The 19799-nt window shown below is 43.7% G+C and overlaps 1 protein-coding gene across 2 annotated transcripts in view; it reads right to left on the reverse strand.

Annotated features, from left to right (window-relative positions):
- ADTRP (androgen dependent TFPI regulating protein) overlaps positions 1-19306 on the reverse strand; it is a 301601-nt gene extending 282295 nt beyond the window's left edge. Inside the window, exon 1 of one of the 2 annotated variants that reach the window (XM_085606588.1) lies at positions 19040-19306. In XM_085606588.1, the coding sequence (XP_085462714.1) occupies positions 19040-19255 (216 nt within the window). In that variant the 5' untranslated portion in view covers positions 19256-19306. The remainder of the gene's footprint in view (positions 1-19039) is intronic. The other variant, XM_085606587.1, reaches the window with a different exon arrangement.
- Positions 19307-19799: the final 493 nt, after the last annotated feature.

Below are 19799 nucleotides of genomic sequence, written 5' to 3' on the forward strand. Positions count from 1 at the left end.
ACTGTAGACAGCAGTTTTTGTATGAGAGTGTGTTGTGATGCCTCTAGCTTCCATGACTTAATCCATAGGACAAACCGCCCTACAACGGCTGCTTCCAATCAGGATGCTGCTACCCATAGTTCATCACATGACAGGTCAGATAGGACTATGCAAGGAGTTCCATTTTACCAATTAGTGTTGTAGGAGCCTCCTGCTCCTGCACAGCGTAAATCAATTGTTGGAATTCTTCTAGAAGGACCTGCGCAGCATAAGCAGCATTTGTGTTTGCTCTAATGGAGAAATTAGCTGCCACAAATATCCTTTATGGGCAGCCTCCACTTTTCTATCAACAATAAAAGGCAAGGTTGAGTCCTCTGAGTCTAGCACTGAGGTAGACACAATAGATTGGATTTACTTTTGGACTATGAGGAAATTACATTTCAAAGTCTTTCAGAGGATATCATTTATTGAGGAACCGAGGAATGGACGCTTTGTTTAAATGCTTAATGTCTCATGGATAGGCAAATCCTCTACCTGAGCCCCACAATACTGGGAATGAAACCCTTCTTCTTTCTAGTACGGTTTGTGTTTAAAGCCCAGGGACTCCCGGATATGAGTGAGGAAGTTACATATTGGGAGTGTTGCACATATTTGCCCTTCTGATCAACTTTTATGTCCTCCTCCTGAGCATATCTTTGCCTCTTTGCCGGAGGCTAGCGATGGCCAAGTCTGCATCCTTAACTAAACTTTGCAAACCTACCAGTGAATTTTACAGCACTTCATCCTCCTCTGGGATCTGCTCCATATAATGTTGCTTGGAGCTTGCCTTTCTCCCTTCCCTAAGCTGCTCTGATAGAAGCGCCTACAGCGGCATCTACTTAAAAGCATTTGCCCCTCTTCCCATTTCCAACCTGCGTGAGCAATAAAAGGTTGAAGGGCAGTACCTGCAGCCTTCTGCGCCCTTCGCACAAGGCTGTACTGACACTGTCTTGAGATGCCCGTAACCGGCTCTTAAACAGCTCTACCACCAACAAGGAAGAAGCTCTCTGCCCACCCCGGCACATAAGGAGGGAGCGCAGCGGTACAGAGAACTCGGCTGTGGCGCTCCTACCCTGCCGAGTAAGTACACACCAATTCATTTGCCAATATTAAAACACCTGAAATGTTTACAACCTACATACAATGAAAGTTAAATAGAAAGAAACACGTGGCTTACCTCTGTCGGAGACAGAGAAAACACAGGAAATGAAGTGAAGGGGAAGGCCCTTTTTCAACTCCACATAATTGAAAGGAAAGAAGAACTTTAAGTTTATAGATTTTAGAGCTTGGTGAAAGCTCTGTCTGAAAAGGAGGATACCTCATACAGTAAGGACTAAAATGTAAAAGACGAGATGGGGGGTAATGCTAGTTGTATCAGTTAGGCCCTGGATCCGAATAGGTCAGAAAAGGTTAGGGTTTTTATGGACCCGGCAATGCCATCACCACATTGTTAGATTTGTACTGTCTGTTGTAAATACACCCAATTCCAGGTTTTATAGCTAGTAATGAGGCACAACATGCGGAATCAGTTTTTGAAGCACTGATTTACGCATTTTACCTTTCTTCTCAGCCATTTGTGCTACAAATTGTCTTATTTTGGGAGGTTGGCCCCTCTAATGTTATGCCATGTGGTTCTGGAATGGAGGGTTGGTGGACAGTTGGAAGCAGTTATGCTGTGCCAGTCCTAGGGGTCACATGGATTGCTTGTTCTCTTATAATAAACCTACTTCCTTATCAATAGAGTGAGCTGCCTCTTCAAAACTGGTGACGGGGAAAGATACTGGTGCCACGGATTGTGTGTACAATCCTAGTAAGATGCAGACCCCTTCAAGGTTCCTAGATGGAGGACAACGGTCCTAGAAATTGATGACAGGCAGGCTCCATAGTTTGGAGTAAAGTTTCGATGCTGAAAGCAACTGCTGAGGATTCCTCAGCTCATCACTAAATTTTTATAAGGAGATTATTCCTGGGATGTTTTTTTATGAACGGCATCACGAGTCAGCGGTGCAACTGATCGCGAGCCAGTAAGCGTGTGTGAGTGCAGCACAATAGGGCTTTTGGGGGGTGGCCGACCACCTGGAGGTTTACCCCCCCCAGGGTTATTTGGGCCATGGTGCAGCCCAGAGCCCAATTGGGCTCTTTGGGCTTCATTTGGTTTGGGGGGGTTAATAACTGGACATTTTGTCACTGTGACGCCATTTCAGTAAGGTGACACTGCAGCCGGTTTTGGTTGCTGTGGCAACTGGGCTGTGGGATATTTGAAGAATTTTTCAGGTGAAGAATTTTGTGAAGGTTGAAATGGCGTCCATACCGTTGTCGGAGGACCCCAGGGTGGCGGAAGCTATGCGCCTGCTCGCAGAGGCAGGCTGCATGGATCTTGTGCTGGCTGAGCTGGAGGTATGGCCGGCGCAGCAGGCAGCAGACAGGGTTGCCGCGGCAATGTGGGCCTGTTCACCACCGCAGTCCCAAAGCGACAGAGGCACAAAGCTGGTAGGTGCGGGAGGCCGCCTGGGAAGAGTGGCCGCATACGTCAGATCACCACGAGGAACGGAGTGGGGTGCCACGCGGCGTCCTGCGCTTACGTTAGTTCAGGGAGCGGGCGGGCCAGCAAGGAGGAGAATAATGAGGTAGCAGCGGCTGCTAAGGCCACGCATGACACGAAGAGAGGGAGGAGGGTGAGCGGGAACCAGATTGTGAAGGCGGGGAGGCAAAAAATGAATGGGAAGGGCCATCAGGAGTCAAGAAGTGCATTAAAGCATGGGGGAAGAGGCAAGGGAGAGGGCAAACTGAAGGAAAGGCGGTGTGGGGAGTAGGGTAGTGGGGTGAAGGGGTAAAGGAAAGATCGGAGGGAAGCAGCAGATTTTTGGGGGATAGGGGAAGGGAGCATGAATGGAAAGGAGGGGTGCAGGGGAAGGCCCTGCAGCAAGGAAGAGCAGGTGGGAACAAGATGGGGCAGACCCCATTGCTGAAGTTGGGGGGCTGGTTGGAGGCACAAGGGCTCGAAGTGTGCAGGTTATGGGGCAGGATACAACAGACAGGGGCAGCAGTTTAGCCAAGGTGCACAGCATAATGCAGGGGGCAGGGGAAGTAGAGGAGCACAAGGCACTATGGGAAAAGGCTTGTACACCCATTAAACAACCATGCCTAGAGCAGTGGTTGGCATACTACCCTCGCAGGGAAGAGACCACATTATAGAGAGTCGGGGTCAAAGAAGGTTTTAGGCTAGGGTATGAGGGACCACGGTCCGCCAGGTGGTCAGACAATTTAAAATCAGCGAATTCACACAAGACAATAGTGTGGGACAAATTGTTCAAAGAAGTTGAAGAAGGGCACATGGCAGGCCCATTCACAGATTAGCCCATGAGAGACTTGATAATTCCACTAATAGGAGTGCTACCCAAGAAAGATTCTGGATAATTAAGATTAATACAACACCTCTCATGGCCGGAGGGGGTTCAAGTTAACATTTTTATAGCTGAAGACTTTGACATCAGTTTCATATTCATCAGTAGACGTGGCCAGAGAATTGGTGGTAAGGGTGTGAACTGGAGCCCTAAAGGCAAAGTGTGACATAAAGTCTGCTTTCCGTTTACTGCCGGTACACCCCAATGATTTCCAGATTCTCAGGCAAATATTTGTGGACAAAGAGCTACCAATGGGCTGTTCGATATGCTGCGCATTCTGATGGCAGACAGGTAAAGAGACAATGACACACTACCCTCACGACTTCTTCCTGGTGGTCCAACCCGGTTCAACGGACTGTCAGCAACAGCTGACAAGTTTTCAATAGCTCATGGGCCGATAAGGAGTGTCCCTGGCACCAGAGAAGACACAAGGTCCAAGTATGGTGTTGTCATTTCTTGGCATTGAATTGGACTCGGGCGATGGAGGCACGCCTGCCAACTGAGAAGAAGCTGCATATGACGTTTCTGGGTAACACTTCCAACTTGGATCTCAATCAAATATGGCCCACTTGTCTGGGTCCCCCCCAAACCCCAAGCGTTTGGTTGGACACCTCCCTTAAATTTAAAGACCAAGTAGTGAGAGTAACAGGGGCCTGCTTTGCCACTATTAGACTCCTCCAAAAGATTCTCCCTCTTATCCCAATGAATGCAAGGAGGACCCTGATACAGACCCTAATCCTATCACGCCTGGATTATGGAAACTCCCTCTACCTAGGAGCGCCCAAAGCTACAATAAGGAAGCTCCAAATTGCACAGAATTGCGCTGCCAGACTACTGCTGGGAGTTCCAAAAAACCAATCAGCCAAACCCGCTCTAAAGACATTACACTGGCTCCCTGTACTGGAAAGAGTTAAGTTTAAGGCTCTGTGCATAGCCCTTAAGACAATGTGGGGAAAGGGTCAAGCTATTAAAAGCGATCTCATCACACCCTACTGCCCCAAAAAAGGCCTTCACTCGGCATACCTCAACCTCTCAGTCATCCCCAAAATCAAAAGGTCAAGTGGAGGAAGGTCCTTTTCCTACAATGTTGCCAGGCTCTGCCCTTAGACCTCCGTTCAAAATGCCGACATCTCCCCTTCCGAAAACTTCTCAAGACCTGGCTTTTTCAACACTCTTGCTATACCCTAAACTTATCTGTATACTAACTATGCATTCTTTGTTTAGCCGCTAGCAGTGGGATACCCTCGGGTAGCTATGCGCTTTATAAATGCTAAATAATAATAATGATGCTGATAGATGACATGCTGATTTCAATGGCATGCCAATGGCGAAGCCCGAAGAGTGGGAGTGGGATGCAAAGATATACTCAGATACAGCAGGAGCTAGGGGTTTTGGTTTGTGTTGGCAAGATAGATGGTGCGCCGAAAAGTGGCCATGACACTGGAAGAAAGGGGGAAGGAGCATTGCCTTTTTGGAGCTATTTCCTCTAGGGGTCGCAGTTCCTATGTGGGCGCAGGACGTGGCACACAGGAATGTTAGTTTTAGGGTGAACAACATGGCAGTGGTGCAAGTGGTGAGTAAGCAATCTGCAAAGGATGCCCAGGTACTCAAGTTGATACAGGTGTTTGTAATCAGTTGTTTGAAACATGATAATTTGTTTCAAGCCAGACAAGTGCCAGGTGTGGACAATGACATTGTGGACGCTTTGTCTCATTCACAATGGGAGAGGATCCATGGTCTAGTCACGGAGGCGGACAAATGCAAAACACCAGTGCCGGCAGGGTAGTGGTCCACAGGAGACAAAGGATGCTCCAACTGGTGGTAGGATCTTTGGCTGTATCCACTCAGAGGAGATATAAACAGGCCTGGCAGGAATTCCTAGAAGCGGTGCTCAGAAAAGGATAGACTGGTGGGCAAGGGAAGAGGATGCTGTACAGTTTATTCTTTCAATCATTGACAGAGGATTGTCAAGGGTAACTATTGCAGGCAAGCTTGCGGGGATAGCTTTCATGGGGAAGCTGTGGTGGGGGTACGCTTCCTCAGCGGGCGAACTGGACAGACACATTCTAGAGGGTTGGGTCAGAGAGAAGGAGAAAATATTTTTTACCACATTAATGTCTTGGATGCATTTGGGGGCTTTTCGGGTTTCAGAACTGCTGGGTAGGAAAGGCGTTCCAGGTGCACAATGGAGCAACGTGGACCTGTGGGAAGGGGAGGTTGTAGTAAAGATTAAACAATCCAAAACAGACCAAAGGGGAGCGGGGAAGTGGGTAGTGATGGGAGTCACAGGCGACGGGGAGGTATGCCCAGTGCATTGGGAGAGTACATTGAGAGGGTGGCAAGCACCAGCGGGGTTGTTTTTGCAGGGGCTCAGGCCACATGGTGTCAGCGGCACAGCTACTGTGGGTGATGATGAGAGCTTTGTTGTTTTTAGGGGAGGCTCCAGTGAGTTTAGTACAAAGGGAAAGGTTTGAGCCTTGGTTTGGACACATCGTTGTTTAATGTTTCCTGGCAGAGGAAGGGCGGCATGCAATGGCATGAATTGTTTCCGGTTCTAAACAAGTTAATCAGGAGCAACATTTGTCCGGATGTTCTTATTGCACACCTGGGGGAAAATGACCTAGTGGTGTGTAAGGGTCTGGCTCTGTTGAAACAAAGGAAAAGGGATCTTTTGGAGATTAAGCAGCAGTGGTCAGGGTGTTATATCATCTGATCAGAGTTCCTTCCTAGGAGACAGTGTAGATGAGCCAAGAGGGCCGCAGCAATAGTTAAGGCTAGGAGGAAAATCAATAGGGACATGAGATTATTTAGTGATAAAGAGGGTATTGGTAGAGTGGAGCACCCTGAACTAAGGTACGCAGCGGTATATTTTTTCATGGATGATGGGGCGCATTTGTCTCGCTTTGGTTTGGAGCTATACCTCATTCAGATTAAGGAGGTCCTAGATGGGAAATTGGACATAAAAAGGTATCCTAAGAAGTCCTAGGGTGGGGGGGGGTCAGAAAAGTCGGGGGCAGGCAGGGACTTTTCTGAGTGCCATTTCTAACTAGTTTTTATATGTTTACAGGTTAAGTTTATGGTTGGGCACAAGTTACTCTGGGAGGAGGCCATAAGGGGAAGTTAGCATAGGAAATGCTTAGTTAGGTATATTATTTGGGAAGCAGTAAGAGGTTACAGGGTTAAAGGGTCAAAAGTTAATGACCGACTGGGGGTTTATAAATAGTTGCAAGGAAAGGAAAAAGGGGAAACCTTAGGGGTGAGGGCAGGAGGCAAGGTAGGGGAACAAATGTATAGTGAGGTTTGGTTTTGCACGGCAAAGGCCAAGGGAAATGTTTGCGAGGTGCACCTGTCTTCAATAAAGCAGCCTTCTTCACACATACAGAGCTTTTGTGGTCTGCTCTGCCCCCCCCCCCCCCCCCCCGGCCCAAAATGGGAGCAAGTGGAGTGCTCACGAGCTGCATTGTGCACGTCATTAGCGAAGTGATGACTGCTAGCGGCATCACGAGTCATGGGAGAGTGACTTCTCTACGAAAGCTGGACCACGTCTTACCAGTGTGGTGTGAAATATTGCTGTCTCATGGTAAGGACGCACATGGGGGGAGCATAGTTACAAGTGGTCAATAGTGATAGAGGACAAAATGTGTGTGGGGAAAAACAAAACATAGAAGGAGGACTATTGAAGAGCTACTGAGGTGTTCTAACTGGTTCAGAGTTGAATAGTAGCAAAGCAGCGGAGGGGTTATTGGAGGCTGCTTGAAGTTTGGCCATTGGTGACTACCCTTATTTTTTAATCAAAGGACTCCGGTGACTACTTTATGAAATTTAGATTATTGTGTTTGTCATTGAATGACTGTGCAGGCAGTACCGACTCCTTCAGTGTTTTCACAGCCTCTTATGGCTTGGGAGAATTGAAGGTAGTTTTTTTAGACATATCTAAAAGCCGTTGGGGGGATGTGTCTGTAGCAAAAAGGAAGCTAGCAATGTTAACCCATAGTTTAGGAGTGGAAGGTAAGAAGGTTCTGTAAACCTTAACATTGCTTGTTAACGAAAAGGGGATATTAATGGGGGGAAATGGATCAGAGGATAAAACAACTGATGATAAATATACTAATGCCAGTAAATCTTTGGAAGAGACTTTTGAGAGGAAACGAAATATTGTGGCGGAAAGACACAAATATTTCTCTCGTACCCAGTTAGCAGGCGAACCTATAAAGCAAAATGTTGCTGTATTAAGACCTTTTGCAGCTTCATGAATATGTAAGGATTTACATGTAGAAATAATTGGATACTAAATGAGTATTAGAATGAATAATATGAAATACAAGAAAAGTTATTAGGGTTAACCCCTTCTGTGCCACGCCCTTTCCCCCTCCTGTGCCGGGCGTTACATTAGTGGGTGGGGTTCATGACGAGATAGTCTCGTCATGGGCACAGCGCAACCGTGCTCCATGACGAGACTATCTCGTCATGGGCACTGAAGAGGTTAAAGGATCCATCTTTGGAAAAAACTACTAGTATTGAAAACACCTCTTGATACATGAAGGAGCTCAGCGAAGGTCAGAATAAATTTGATTTAAATGATGGAAGGAATGTGAATGTGTTACAAAAAACAGAGTAGAAAAAAAATAAGACAACAGGGTTGTAGGAAGCTGGCTTTATATGTAGTGGTGCCAATGTTAAGACAGACATGTTTAGCGCAGTTGGGACATTTAAAAAAAACTGAACAAAACTCTAAAAGTCTTTTAAAGGGCTAACTGACAAGTATATACGTTTTTTAATTCTAATGTAAAGGAATGGGGTACTTAACACAGGGCCCCAATAGTTCCAAATTAAAAACATTAGTAAAAGTTAAAAAATCGACAAAGTGAAAACATATTTTTGAATAATGTCAATAATGGATTTCGTAGTGGAATCACCTAATGACCAAGTGGTATCTTCATATGCAAAGTCTTGCACCACACCTCTGATTCGCCAATGTAGGAAGCTGGCTTTTTATGTAGTAGTGCCAATGTAAGGGCACACTATGCAAAACGTCCAGCTGACAGTCATTGGTTTACAGGGCTTACTTGAATAATCCCAAGTGCTCTATGTGTGGTAGAGGGTTCAAGCAGCTTAGGCTATATGAATTTGGACACCAAGATCTTTGGAATCAGGAAAGTGCTTTTTGAGTTTTTGAATTTACAAGAAAACAGTAAAAATTTTCAAATAACGGTTTTTGAGGTATGAACCTCGAATGCGTTACTTTTATCCTATGAGAGAAAAAACATAGGCAGCAGACATATACTTGCAGTCGAGGTACGGAGGTGTCCTTTTGGACTTAAGATGCTTAGGGGCCAAGGTCCAAAGAACCACCAGCAGTTTGAGTTTATCTGCCCTGGGGTGTCCGGGTGCAGAGGTGATGGTCGAGATGGTAGTCTTGAACGCTACACCGTTAGAGTCAATGGTACCTGAAACAAAGAGGCTGCATGGAGGACTCGGGAACAAGGCTGGGAGAACCCCAAGAAGTGGTTCAGGTTATGAGGATCCTAGATCAAGGGAACACAGTAAAAAGTTGTGCTGTGGGGCTTGGGTGCAGAGGTGTTTGGCTGGCTGGCCACTTGTGTTTGAGGCTCTCACGGTTCTAGGTTCACGGGCAGAAGGGGAAACAAAACAAGACAGTAGGGCCACTATCAGCATGGGTCTCATCAGTCCTGACGTCCCTTGTGGTGCAAGCCGGTTTCCACAGCAGTGGTGTCTGGGTTGAACACAAACAAGCATTGGTCGATGCAGATGCCCTGGTATTCAGGGTATTGTTGCAGGGGGCTCCTGGACTGTCTAGCATCTCAAAACTCAGCTGAGAGACGGGGCTGACCTCCTAGAGCAACAAAGACTTCCTACTAATGTGCTGCTCCCTCGGTGGGCCCGATGGCAAACAACAAGGAGGATGCACAGCTTTTGGATGAGTCAGGTCTTTGCAAATGTTGAGGTACCAACAGCCAGGCAGGGTTTTGTGCTAAGTTCAGTGTAGGTCCTCACTTCTCACGGTGATGGCTCTTCTTTGTCCTTCTTCTGTTCCAAGGTAGTCAAATCTGTCTCTAGGCAATTTAGTGGCATTTAGGGGAATAGAGGGTAGTAGCTAATGAGCTGCCTACCACTGGGGTGACTACACCCCATGTATGACCACTTTCTGTGGGGAGTGGGTATAACCCTGACCCAGAATTCTCTATTTTCACCAAAACCAAGATGATGAAACTCTTCTCTGGATATTCACTTAAGGTAGCTCACCTAATGGTGTGACTAGCCTGTAAGTGAAACACACCTCCCGAATACCTAATTTCCCACCTGCTCTGGTGCCAAATGGGCCTCAGGACAGGGAGTGGCATTCCTCAGATCTGTGGGGAAGCCTGGGTCACATATCAAAGGAGGCTGAGGCTTTGAAGCCTCTGGCCTTGATATGCTAAATGTACTAGCCATCCTGCTGGAGGAGGTGTGATCACCTTCCACTGGGCAGGCATTGCTCCAGGCCTCTGAGAGGGTGGGCTCTCACCTGCAGGGGGACAGAAACTCATCTGTGGTGGCAGGCTGGAGGCTTCCAGTCAGCCAACACACTAAGGGGCCGATTACAAGTGGTGGTCCACAGACTGCCAGATTAGTGGGGGCACGGCGATATCCCGACCGCCATATAACGAAAACGGGTGGTTGGACAGCCATTGCCCTGCAGCAGCCGCCAGAGAACTGCCGTTCCCTCGTGGTGTTGCAGCAGTCAGGAGGCATCAATAGGCTTGGTGGGACTGCTGCGGTCCTGCCAAGCATATTAGGAGCTTCCTCTCTGGTTTTCATGACGGTTCTTCCTCCATGAAAACCCTGGCAGAGAGGAAACAAAGAGGGCCCTACAGTGCCTCCTTGTGCCACTGCACCCTGGGGTGCATACAGGTGGACACAACATATTCCCCCCTGTGTGCATGCAGCCCAGGTCTTCCACTGCGTGTCATGCCGTGCAGGAACTGTTTTTGGCATTCCCACTGCAGTGCCCATTTTTTGAGTCACCACTGTGGGAATGCCAAAAAAAGCCCGCCATACAGGAGGAAACTCCCAATCTGCCAGGTGGCCCAATCATGGCTTTGGTAGTGCGACAGCGGGCTGGACCCGGCGCAGCACCACCAAAGTCATAATCAAGGTTTAATTAACTAGTAGCGGTTCAGGGGACACCTCTAAGGTGCCCTCTGGGTGCATGCCTTCATAAATTCAATACTGGCATCAGTATGGAATTATTAAGACAAGATGTTTTTTACCAACAATCAGTATTTTCAGTGAAGCCATTATGTAGTTGGGTAGCTTGTAATGACCAGGGCCCAGTACATGCCTTTAAAATGGCTTCCTGATCACTTGCAATGTCCAGCAATGGAGCTAGACATCACAGAGTCATATTTGCTCAAGCAGATCTGCCCTCACATGTAAAAGTGTGCACCATGCCTTCCGGCTCCAAGGTCTGGGGCACACATTGCTATGGCAAGGTATTAAACCTAGGTTGAGATTGATTGAAGCCATTGAAAAAGCACCTCCACCCAAGGGCAAGGAGCCATTGAGATTTTTTAGCTGAATACTACTCCCAGTTTGTAAGTAATTTTTCTGAAAAGGTGCTTGTGTTTAGATCCTTGTTGAAGAAGGTGTTATGTATGACTGGTCTGATTTGTGTCAGACAGCATTTGATAATATAAAAGAATCAATTGTGAATGTGAATGTGTTAAAACCATTTAATGCTGAAGAGGAAACTATAATAGTGACAGATGCTAGTGGGTATGGTCTAGGAGCAGTGTTAATTCATGTGGAGAAGGGGCTTGAGAGGGTTGTGGTATTTGCATCACATACTCTCAAGGGTGCTGAAAGCAAGTACTCCACAACTGAAAAGGAAGCATTGGCATGTTGGTGGGGAGTACAATATTTCAGAACATATGTATGAAGGGCTCAGTTTGAATTGAGGATTGATCATAGACCATTGATTGATTGATTTACTACAAGAGGAGCTGGGAGAGCAACACCACTAATAGTGAAAGGTGTATACTGTTTGCAAGAGTATATGTTTACCATTCAGTATTTACTAGGGTCTAAGAATATCAGTGTGGGTTGGATATCTTGATTACCATTGTGTAATAATGAACCTGAAGATGATAATGAGTAGATGGTAGCGGAGGTAGAGGAAGCTGGTAAAGGGGCCATTTGGGAGGAGGAATGGAGAAATGTTCTAAAAGAGGATAAGTGCATGCAATTGATATTTAGCATGTTATCAGGTCATGAAGCTCTGAATTGGGATGATAGAGCGAGTTTGAGTGAATTTTTACCTGTGTGGTTGGAATTGCCAATAGTTAATTGCATTGTTAGAAGGAGTGATCAATTAGTTGTGCCTGGTTCATTACAGCAAAGGCTATTGAAGATATTACATGAAGGACATCTGTGTATATCTGCAATGAAAAGAAAGGCACATTGCAATTTTTGGTGGCCTGGAATGGATAAACAGATAGAGAGGTTTGTTCATGACTGTGTACCTTGTGTGTGCAGTGACAGATCTCACTTTGTGTCAGGGACATCCATAGTACCGGTTGATTTTCCCAACAGGGCTTGGGAGAATGTACCAATTAATATTTGTGGGCCATTCAGCAGTGTGGGTCCAGAAAGTAGATTTCCCATTGTTATGGTGTACTATTTTTCCAAATAATCTGAAGATGCTTTTCTAAGGGATGTGAAAGCAACTAGAATAATTTCTTTTTGTGAAGAAATATTGAGAAGAGAAGGACGTCCGAGTGTTATTGTGTCTGATAAATAGACCTGAGTTTTTATCCAAGGAATTTGAATTTTCTTCTCAGGAAAGAAGGTATCAACCATTACAAAACAGTGGTGGACAATACCCGTGAAAATGGTTTAGTTGAAAGATTTAACCGAGTGCAAGGAGAATGCATGCAAATAGCCTTGTGCAAAGGTTTAGATTGGAATAGAAAGGTGAAGTACTCGCTGTGGAATTATAGAAGAACTTCACATTCTGAAACTCAGGAGACACCATATTTTTTATTGAAAAGTAGAGTAGTTTGTATAGCTGATGTTCCAGCTTGGATGGAAATAACTTCACATTTGGTAAAAGATGGGCGAGTGTTGGCTGACAGAATGAAGAAATATCCAGAACAGTATGCGAGGAAACACAATGAGAAATTAAGGATGAGTTGAAGAATCTTTAAGAAGGGGATTGGGTAAGAGTGAGCAGTGGTGGTATTATAAGGAAGGGTAATTACAGGTGGTCAGCTCCTAATTGGTTATGGAAGCCAAGGGGAATGTGATTTGTGTTGACGATGGCAAATAGTGGAATGTAAGGAAAGTAACATGGTGCCATGATGTAGAACCAGAAGTTTTGAAAAGTATCAAGTCTGATTTTAACAAGTGAGATGTTAATCAACAAAAAAATATAGTGATGAAGGAACACATTTCTAAAAGTAAAGAGAGAAACTATTCTTACACCAAAAACACGTCAAGATGCTAATCCATTGACATGCAGATATGACATATCATCCAAAATCTAATAAGGTCAAAAATATCATCCAGAAAAATGGGAGAATTTTGACACCTTTGCAAATACCAAAGCCTCTGTTTTCTTTTAAGAGAGACAATAATCTTTCTAACTATTTAGTGAAAGCTTCTCAGCCTCCACCAAAAAAACAAAAATATACATGAAATGCTAGAATTACCACCTGTGACAGGGCATTACAGGTGCAGGATTTGGTTGGCTTGTGATTTTACTTCTGATACTAAGACCATTGTAATAAATGATAAAATATATAGACTGATGAGATTTTCGAACAGTAATACAAGAAATGTTGTCTATTGTATACAATGTCCATGTGATCTTACATATATTGGACGGGCCATTCAACCAGCGAAAACTAGAATCATCCAACATATGTCAAAAATAAGATGTGATGTTACAAGTGCCCCTCTTAGTGGACCATTATAAAAACTTTAACCATACTGAGAAATAGATATGATGGTCAATCCTTTTTGCTGTACAGGGCTCGCAGTGTGACAAGGACATCGCTACACTTCTCCAAAAAACAGAAGCCAAAATGATATAACGATACGGTACAGCTAGAAATGGTCTAAATGATGTTGATGAAATGTGGATGCTTATTGAGTAAAATGGCTTGATAAGGTAGATAATGGTTGTAGATACAGATATATGGATATAATATCCTATATATTGTGGGTACTGATGATGATATGTATATATGTTTTTATGTAAAAAGTGACAGATAGTCATTGGATGATATTATGCATTGGTGGCTTTTATTTTTATTTTTATTTGTTTTCATTTATTATTTATTTTTCATTTATTTCTGTTTCACTAATTTTCTTTCAAGCCCTGGGAGTCTTTTTGTTAATTTGCTTGTTCTTTAACTTAATTTGCACTCGTGACTAACAGTAGAGCATTATGATATATTAGTAACATTTAAAGCAGCACTTTAATATATATCATTTTCAACACGTCAACTTTATTATAGTTCCTACGGACAGATTGTAACAGCGAATATTTTGAATGATGTTCATCGCACCTATTTGAATTGGAACTAATAAGTCTTAGTCACTTGTGTAAAGATGGTCCCCACGTTTGCACAGATGCCCCCCACGTTTGCGGAGTTTATCTCTTTCTATTTCTATTACTAGAATAGTAGGCAAGGATTACTTCCGGTGATAGTTTAAGTAGATCCCATATGGATGTGAGGCTCACTTCCTGACTCGATTTGGAGGAATCCTAATGGTAGAGTGACTACGCGGCTTAAAGCACAAATATTCTACACTTAGGCGCAGCAGTGTGCTGTTTTTGCAGCGGGGAGGCTATGGTGCATTGGCTGCCGCTGGACGAGACGTGCAATCATTAAAACGGCCCCCGTGAGGTTACTGGCACCCTTGGATACTTTCCTAGTAAGTTCTTTGGCTGCAGCTCGTGTCTTTATATTGGCGCCCATAACTTCAAGCGAGCTTTGATTTAGTTGTAATGTAGCAGTGAATTAGTGTTAATGTATTATGCATATGCTATATTTAAAGTCCAAGCTCCATATTTATTTGGATTTGCTTTTAATATGCTGCATTGATTTTTAAACTACGTAAGAGCTGCAGGTAGTGAAAGCTTGTTTTGCCAGTTCATGGCGCGCACACAATAGTATATATTTATATATTTTATATATATTTATCCACTCATAGAGCGCATGGTTACATCGCCGGTGTGTCCCCGTGCTAGTAGCTGACTTTCAGATGGCAAAAGTTGAGAGAATAGCAATTAAACACTCAGCCCATAGGCATGAATCAGGAAGTCTCGGGAGAGAATTCTAATTGACTAGTGGGGAAAGCCATGTCTTCAGCTTTTTACGAAAGGTCGTTTCACAAGGCTCTCTTCTTATATCAGCTGGGAATGTATTCCAGCGCTTAGCTGGCAGGTATCTCAAAGACCGACCACCCATCCTAGCCTTTCTTATTCTTGGAACACTTGCTGGCGCTTTACCTTCGGATCTCAGGTTTCTGCTGGATGTGGGCCTTTTTTTGCCAGGATACGGTGGCAGTAGCACATTGTCATAAACAATATTCTCTTATCCACCGGTAGCCAGAGCAGTCTGGCTAGGGCTTTTTTTATAGATGATCTTTTAGTGAGATTCAACACTAGGCGGGAGGCTGCGTTTTGTATTGATTGCAGCTTCATTAGCCTTTTTTTAGAAAAGCCTAAATATAGGATAGTTACGTAGTCAATCTGAGAGGTGACCATGGCATGCACTATAGTTTTCCTGGCGTTGACGAGTAATAGGTCGAGGACCTTCCTCAGGACCTTCAATGTCCCAAAGCATTTACCTGCGACTTTCCGTATTTGACTCTCAAAAGTCAATTTGGAGTCAAGCCACACTCCGAGATTTTTTACTTCTGTTTTAGGAGTTGGAAGCTGGCCAAGCGTCTCAGGCCACCATGTTGATGACCATACAGATGGAGTCCTTCCCACTATCATCACCTCCGTTTTGCTGCCATTTAGTTTCAGGCAATGATTGGACATCCATGCGGTTACCTCCTCCAGGCATTGGGAAAATTGATGGGCAGTGTGTTCCGGGTTTTGGAACAGTGTGATAATTAACTGAGTATCGTCAGCGTAGGATACAATGGACAGCTTATGACCTTTTGAATAGTGATGTGGTCTTTTGTAAAATACAGGAATTCACTCAATTTAATCTCCTGATGGTACATATGGTGCAGCAGTAAGTGCTAGGGCATTCAGCCAAATTGAGTATAATACATGTATTAGACACATTACTAACATATGCATGGTTTGACATATCTACTCCTGGGGGGATGGCATTGCATGTCTACACAGTTTTTTAGTGCTTTATTTCTTACTTTTTGTGTATGAAAGGCACTGGTACTAAGTAATTGCACTTAGCACGGTTTATAATCACCTTTTTTAGAGAATTTCATAAACATTATTAATTGGTGTTTAGGGAGTAGAAACATTTATCAATGCTCTCTAGTTATTATACTAATAATGAGCACTTGAGAAGTAATTTGTATGGGATACTCACCGTGTGTGGAGAAGTTGTGCATCTGAGTTTTTAGACTCTTATTTTCTATTTGTGTCTACGTGAGCGAACAGATTTGAAGTCACCTTATTTTGAGTGTTCGTACATATGTTTGCTTACAGACGCCTCGTCTTTCATTTGTCCTGAAGAGTCTGGAATAACAAAGCTGAAACGCGTCGACAGTTACATTGGAGGAGCCCTCTCTTTTTTGTATTGAATTTAAATGGATTAAGAACTTATGCCGCATAAATCGTCAGATACGTGCCCATATACTTTTGTTAGCATAAATCGATATACCTGGGGAGAAAATTGTTTAACCCAAAGTTGCACCACATATAGGCTACCTTCACTAGTGGACTGTGTGGAAATTAGAAAACACAGCCACTCTTGATTAATTAATAGGAAGAAACGAGTGGAGTGAAAAGAATATATGTATGGGATATATATTTTTTATCTAGTTTTATGTTTGTTTATAGTCAAGTATAGGTATATGCAATTTTGAGATCTTTTTCTATGTATATAAATGTTATGTGTGACACTAAGCAAAATGTATAAATCATGTGGAAGGAGTTAAGGCTGATTGAAAAACTCTAAATAAATATGCTAGGAGTATTTGAAAGCAATTACGATTAATTAAGGTGATCCAGGAGGTAAAATACTTTCAGAAATGTGTTCTTTCATCCCTATATTTTTTTGTTAATTCACATGTATTTAGCCTAAGTGATGTTGGAATAACAGGGCTGACCCCTATATGGATTGTGAACAAGTCATATGTTGGCATGGGAGTTTCAATGAGGGCCAGAATACATCTCCGCATCAAGACAAGATCATTGAAATAGAACGATTCTGTGTGTGTTTGCAGTGTTCTTAGTGTATTATATTTAATGTGTCCTGTATCTTTATTAAGTATTAATTAGGTTTAGATATGATACTAACTTACATCTATCTTAGTAAATCTTAAAGTTATTATATTTAAATGTTCCATTCATTTTTTATGGAAGGGGGTAATGTTACATATTCTCTTATTTTATATGGTTTACCACTTTAATGTTATGTCAAGGGGTTCTGGAATGTAGGCTTGGTGGGCAGTTGGAAGCAGTTATGCTGTTCCTGCCTACAGGTAGCATGGATGTACATATACATGTTGTCTTATAATAAACCTACTTCCCCATCAATAAAGTTTGCTGTCTCGTCAAAGATTTACATGAATTGATTTATTGAAACTTTGACTGGATAAATTTGACGGGAAAACAGCAGGGGTGCGATCATTTTTCTCCAAATTAAGATAATTATAAATGATACGAAAAAGAGCACATTACATTTATACTATAGGCACAAGAGTAAACTCTAATCAGCATTTGCCGATGGGTTCAGTCCCCTTCCTGACAGTGCTCCAAGACTCCACTCATGCCCCTATCAAACCCCACTGCTGCCTCACTCTTAATGCAATACTTTGAGAAACCTTTGTTGTCGAATTATGCTTGCAATTTATGTGCCATGCAGGCCCTATATGATAAACCGTACTTTTAAAATATTGAATGAGTTGTAAGTAGATTTCCATGCTTTCAACATGATTTTGCTATTGGAATCGCATCAAGAAATTCCGCTTCACTGCACTTGAATCACATGCTTTTGAGCACCAGCAGAAGGTTGGTGCTAGGCACATTTGCAGAAACATTGGGGCATATTTACAAGGGGATTGCGTCACTGGAACTCCACCAGAACACCACTTTCTTCGACATTCCAGTGGTGCAATGCCCTGCACCATATTTACTAAGCAGCGTTAAGCCACTTTGCATAGCTTAACTCCGCTTTGTAAATATGGTACCCTCTCACGCAGGTATCTGCATGAAAGTGGCTTGCAATGGATGTTTCTGTGCGTGTTCCAACACAGCACTCATTGCTTTTTGACGCTGCCCCAGATTCACAAGGATCTGTAAATCTGAGGCAGAGCCAAAACCTAACGCCGTGCAAAAGCAGGCATAAGATTTGCGCAATGAGGAGAAATACTTTTAATTCTTACCATTTTTGCTTTTTCTATGTGTACTGCTTTCTGCAGCACATATAGGAAGAGCAAAATGCCATTGATGAACAATCATTAATGGCGTTTTGCTCACATAGAAACACACATAGTAAAAACAAAACGTCATTAATGATAGGTATCCCTTCCTGCACATAAACAATCATTAATGATGTTTTGCTCCTTCTATGTGTGCTGCAGAGTGCAATAAAAATAAAAGGATTTCTCCTCGTTGCTCCAATCTTACACCTTCTTTTACATGGCATTAGTTTTTGGCGCTGCCTTGGATTTACAGATCCTTGTAAATCTGGGGCAGCGTCAAAAAGCAATGGGTGTTGCGGTGGAACACCCACAGCAACACCCATTTTATGCCCCTTTCAAGCAGATACCTGCGTGAAAGGGTACCATATATACCAAGCGACGTTAAGCCATGTAAAGTGGCTTACCACCACTTTGTAACTATGATGCAGGGCAGTGTGCCTTCCTGCACATAAACAATCATCCCTGCAACACAGCCACCCTTGCACTGTGGCGCAAGGGTGTCTGTGTTGGAGCTAGACAGCTAATTTTAGCCCAGCACTAGGGAAAACACAGGGGACAGCGCATCCCTGCGTTTTTTAATTGAGGCAGCGCGTGCTGTAAAGTTTGCACCTGCGCCATTTCCTTGTACATTTGCCCCATTGTTCCCACATGTTACTTCTCATCTGCAGCCTTATGTGTAGTAATATTTCGATGACTGGTATAATCGCAACTACCCTGCCCTTTGGGGTTCCAGGTGTGAAGAAAAGCTAGACGAGCTGACAGGAAGTGGGTTTAACATTAGTGTAGAGAAAGAGTTATGGATCTGAAATTTCGGAGGTTAAAGAAATATATAAAACGAACTATCCCCCTCCACAGGACTTTTACAGTCAATCAAATAATGGCACACGTATGTTACATATGCGTTATTATCGCTATGAATTAGTAAATATTGCCAGCATCTATGGGCAGACCGACATATATATAGCACAGTATGGTCTGCTTACCACATTGAGAATTGTTAGGTATTTCCACTGCCCACCGTACAGGAACACTCCAGAGGGTTGGTGGTCTGCCTTCAGCGCCGAAACCAAACATGTAATGAGAAAATACCAGAGGAAGGCGACGAAATGGTAGGCGGTAAGAGTCGTGGGCGCCATGATGCGTTGGGCGCGAGCCTGCGGCCTAGAGCTGCTGTCCCCGAGGGCTCCTGAACTTCTCATCCGGGGCGTTTTGGCAGCCAACACCTTCTTCGCTACTGAGGGAAAAGCGTAAAAACTGATCTTCTCATTTTTGATTTACTTTTTAGAGGTTTGCCATTGGTTAAGAAAACCGGCATTTTCACGTGATTTAGGAGCCCGCCATGATTAATGGAGATTAGAGGACGTTATGCAACTTCTTTCTGTGCAAGGGGATAACTGTGTTAATTAATTGGATTCTGTAGTTTATGAAAGGCACAATGAACAAAGAACGGTTTTATTTTTTTGTGCTAAGCTGGAACTGTTCATTGACCCTCTGGTGGGGGTGTCTCTTTTCTACTTGCAGGATTACTTAACTTACTTTCAGAAAGAGGAGAACTACAAAAATCATATTGCTGTTATTATAATGGGATGAGAATGTGCACCAGGGTGTAGGGAATCTCACTATGTCTCTTGGGAAAGGCATGTGACCATAGAGTTGGACGAGCCAACAGATTAACAGGGAGAGACGAACTGGAGCCGAGCCCTGAACATGTTTGTCATGTAAATCATTACAGTATGACAGTCT

This window comes from Triturus cristatus, chromosome 5_2 (assembly GCF_964204655.1).
Source record: "Triturus cristatus chromosome 5_2, aTriCri1.1, whole genome shotgun sequence".
NCBI classification, from domain to species: domain Eukaryota; kingdom Metazoa; phylum Chordata; class Amphibia; order Caudata; family Salamandridae; genus Triturus; species Triturus cristatus.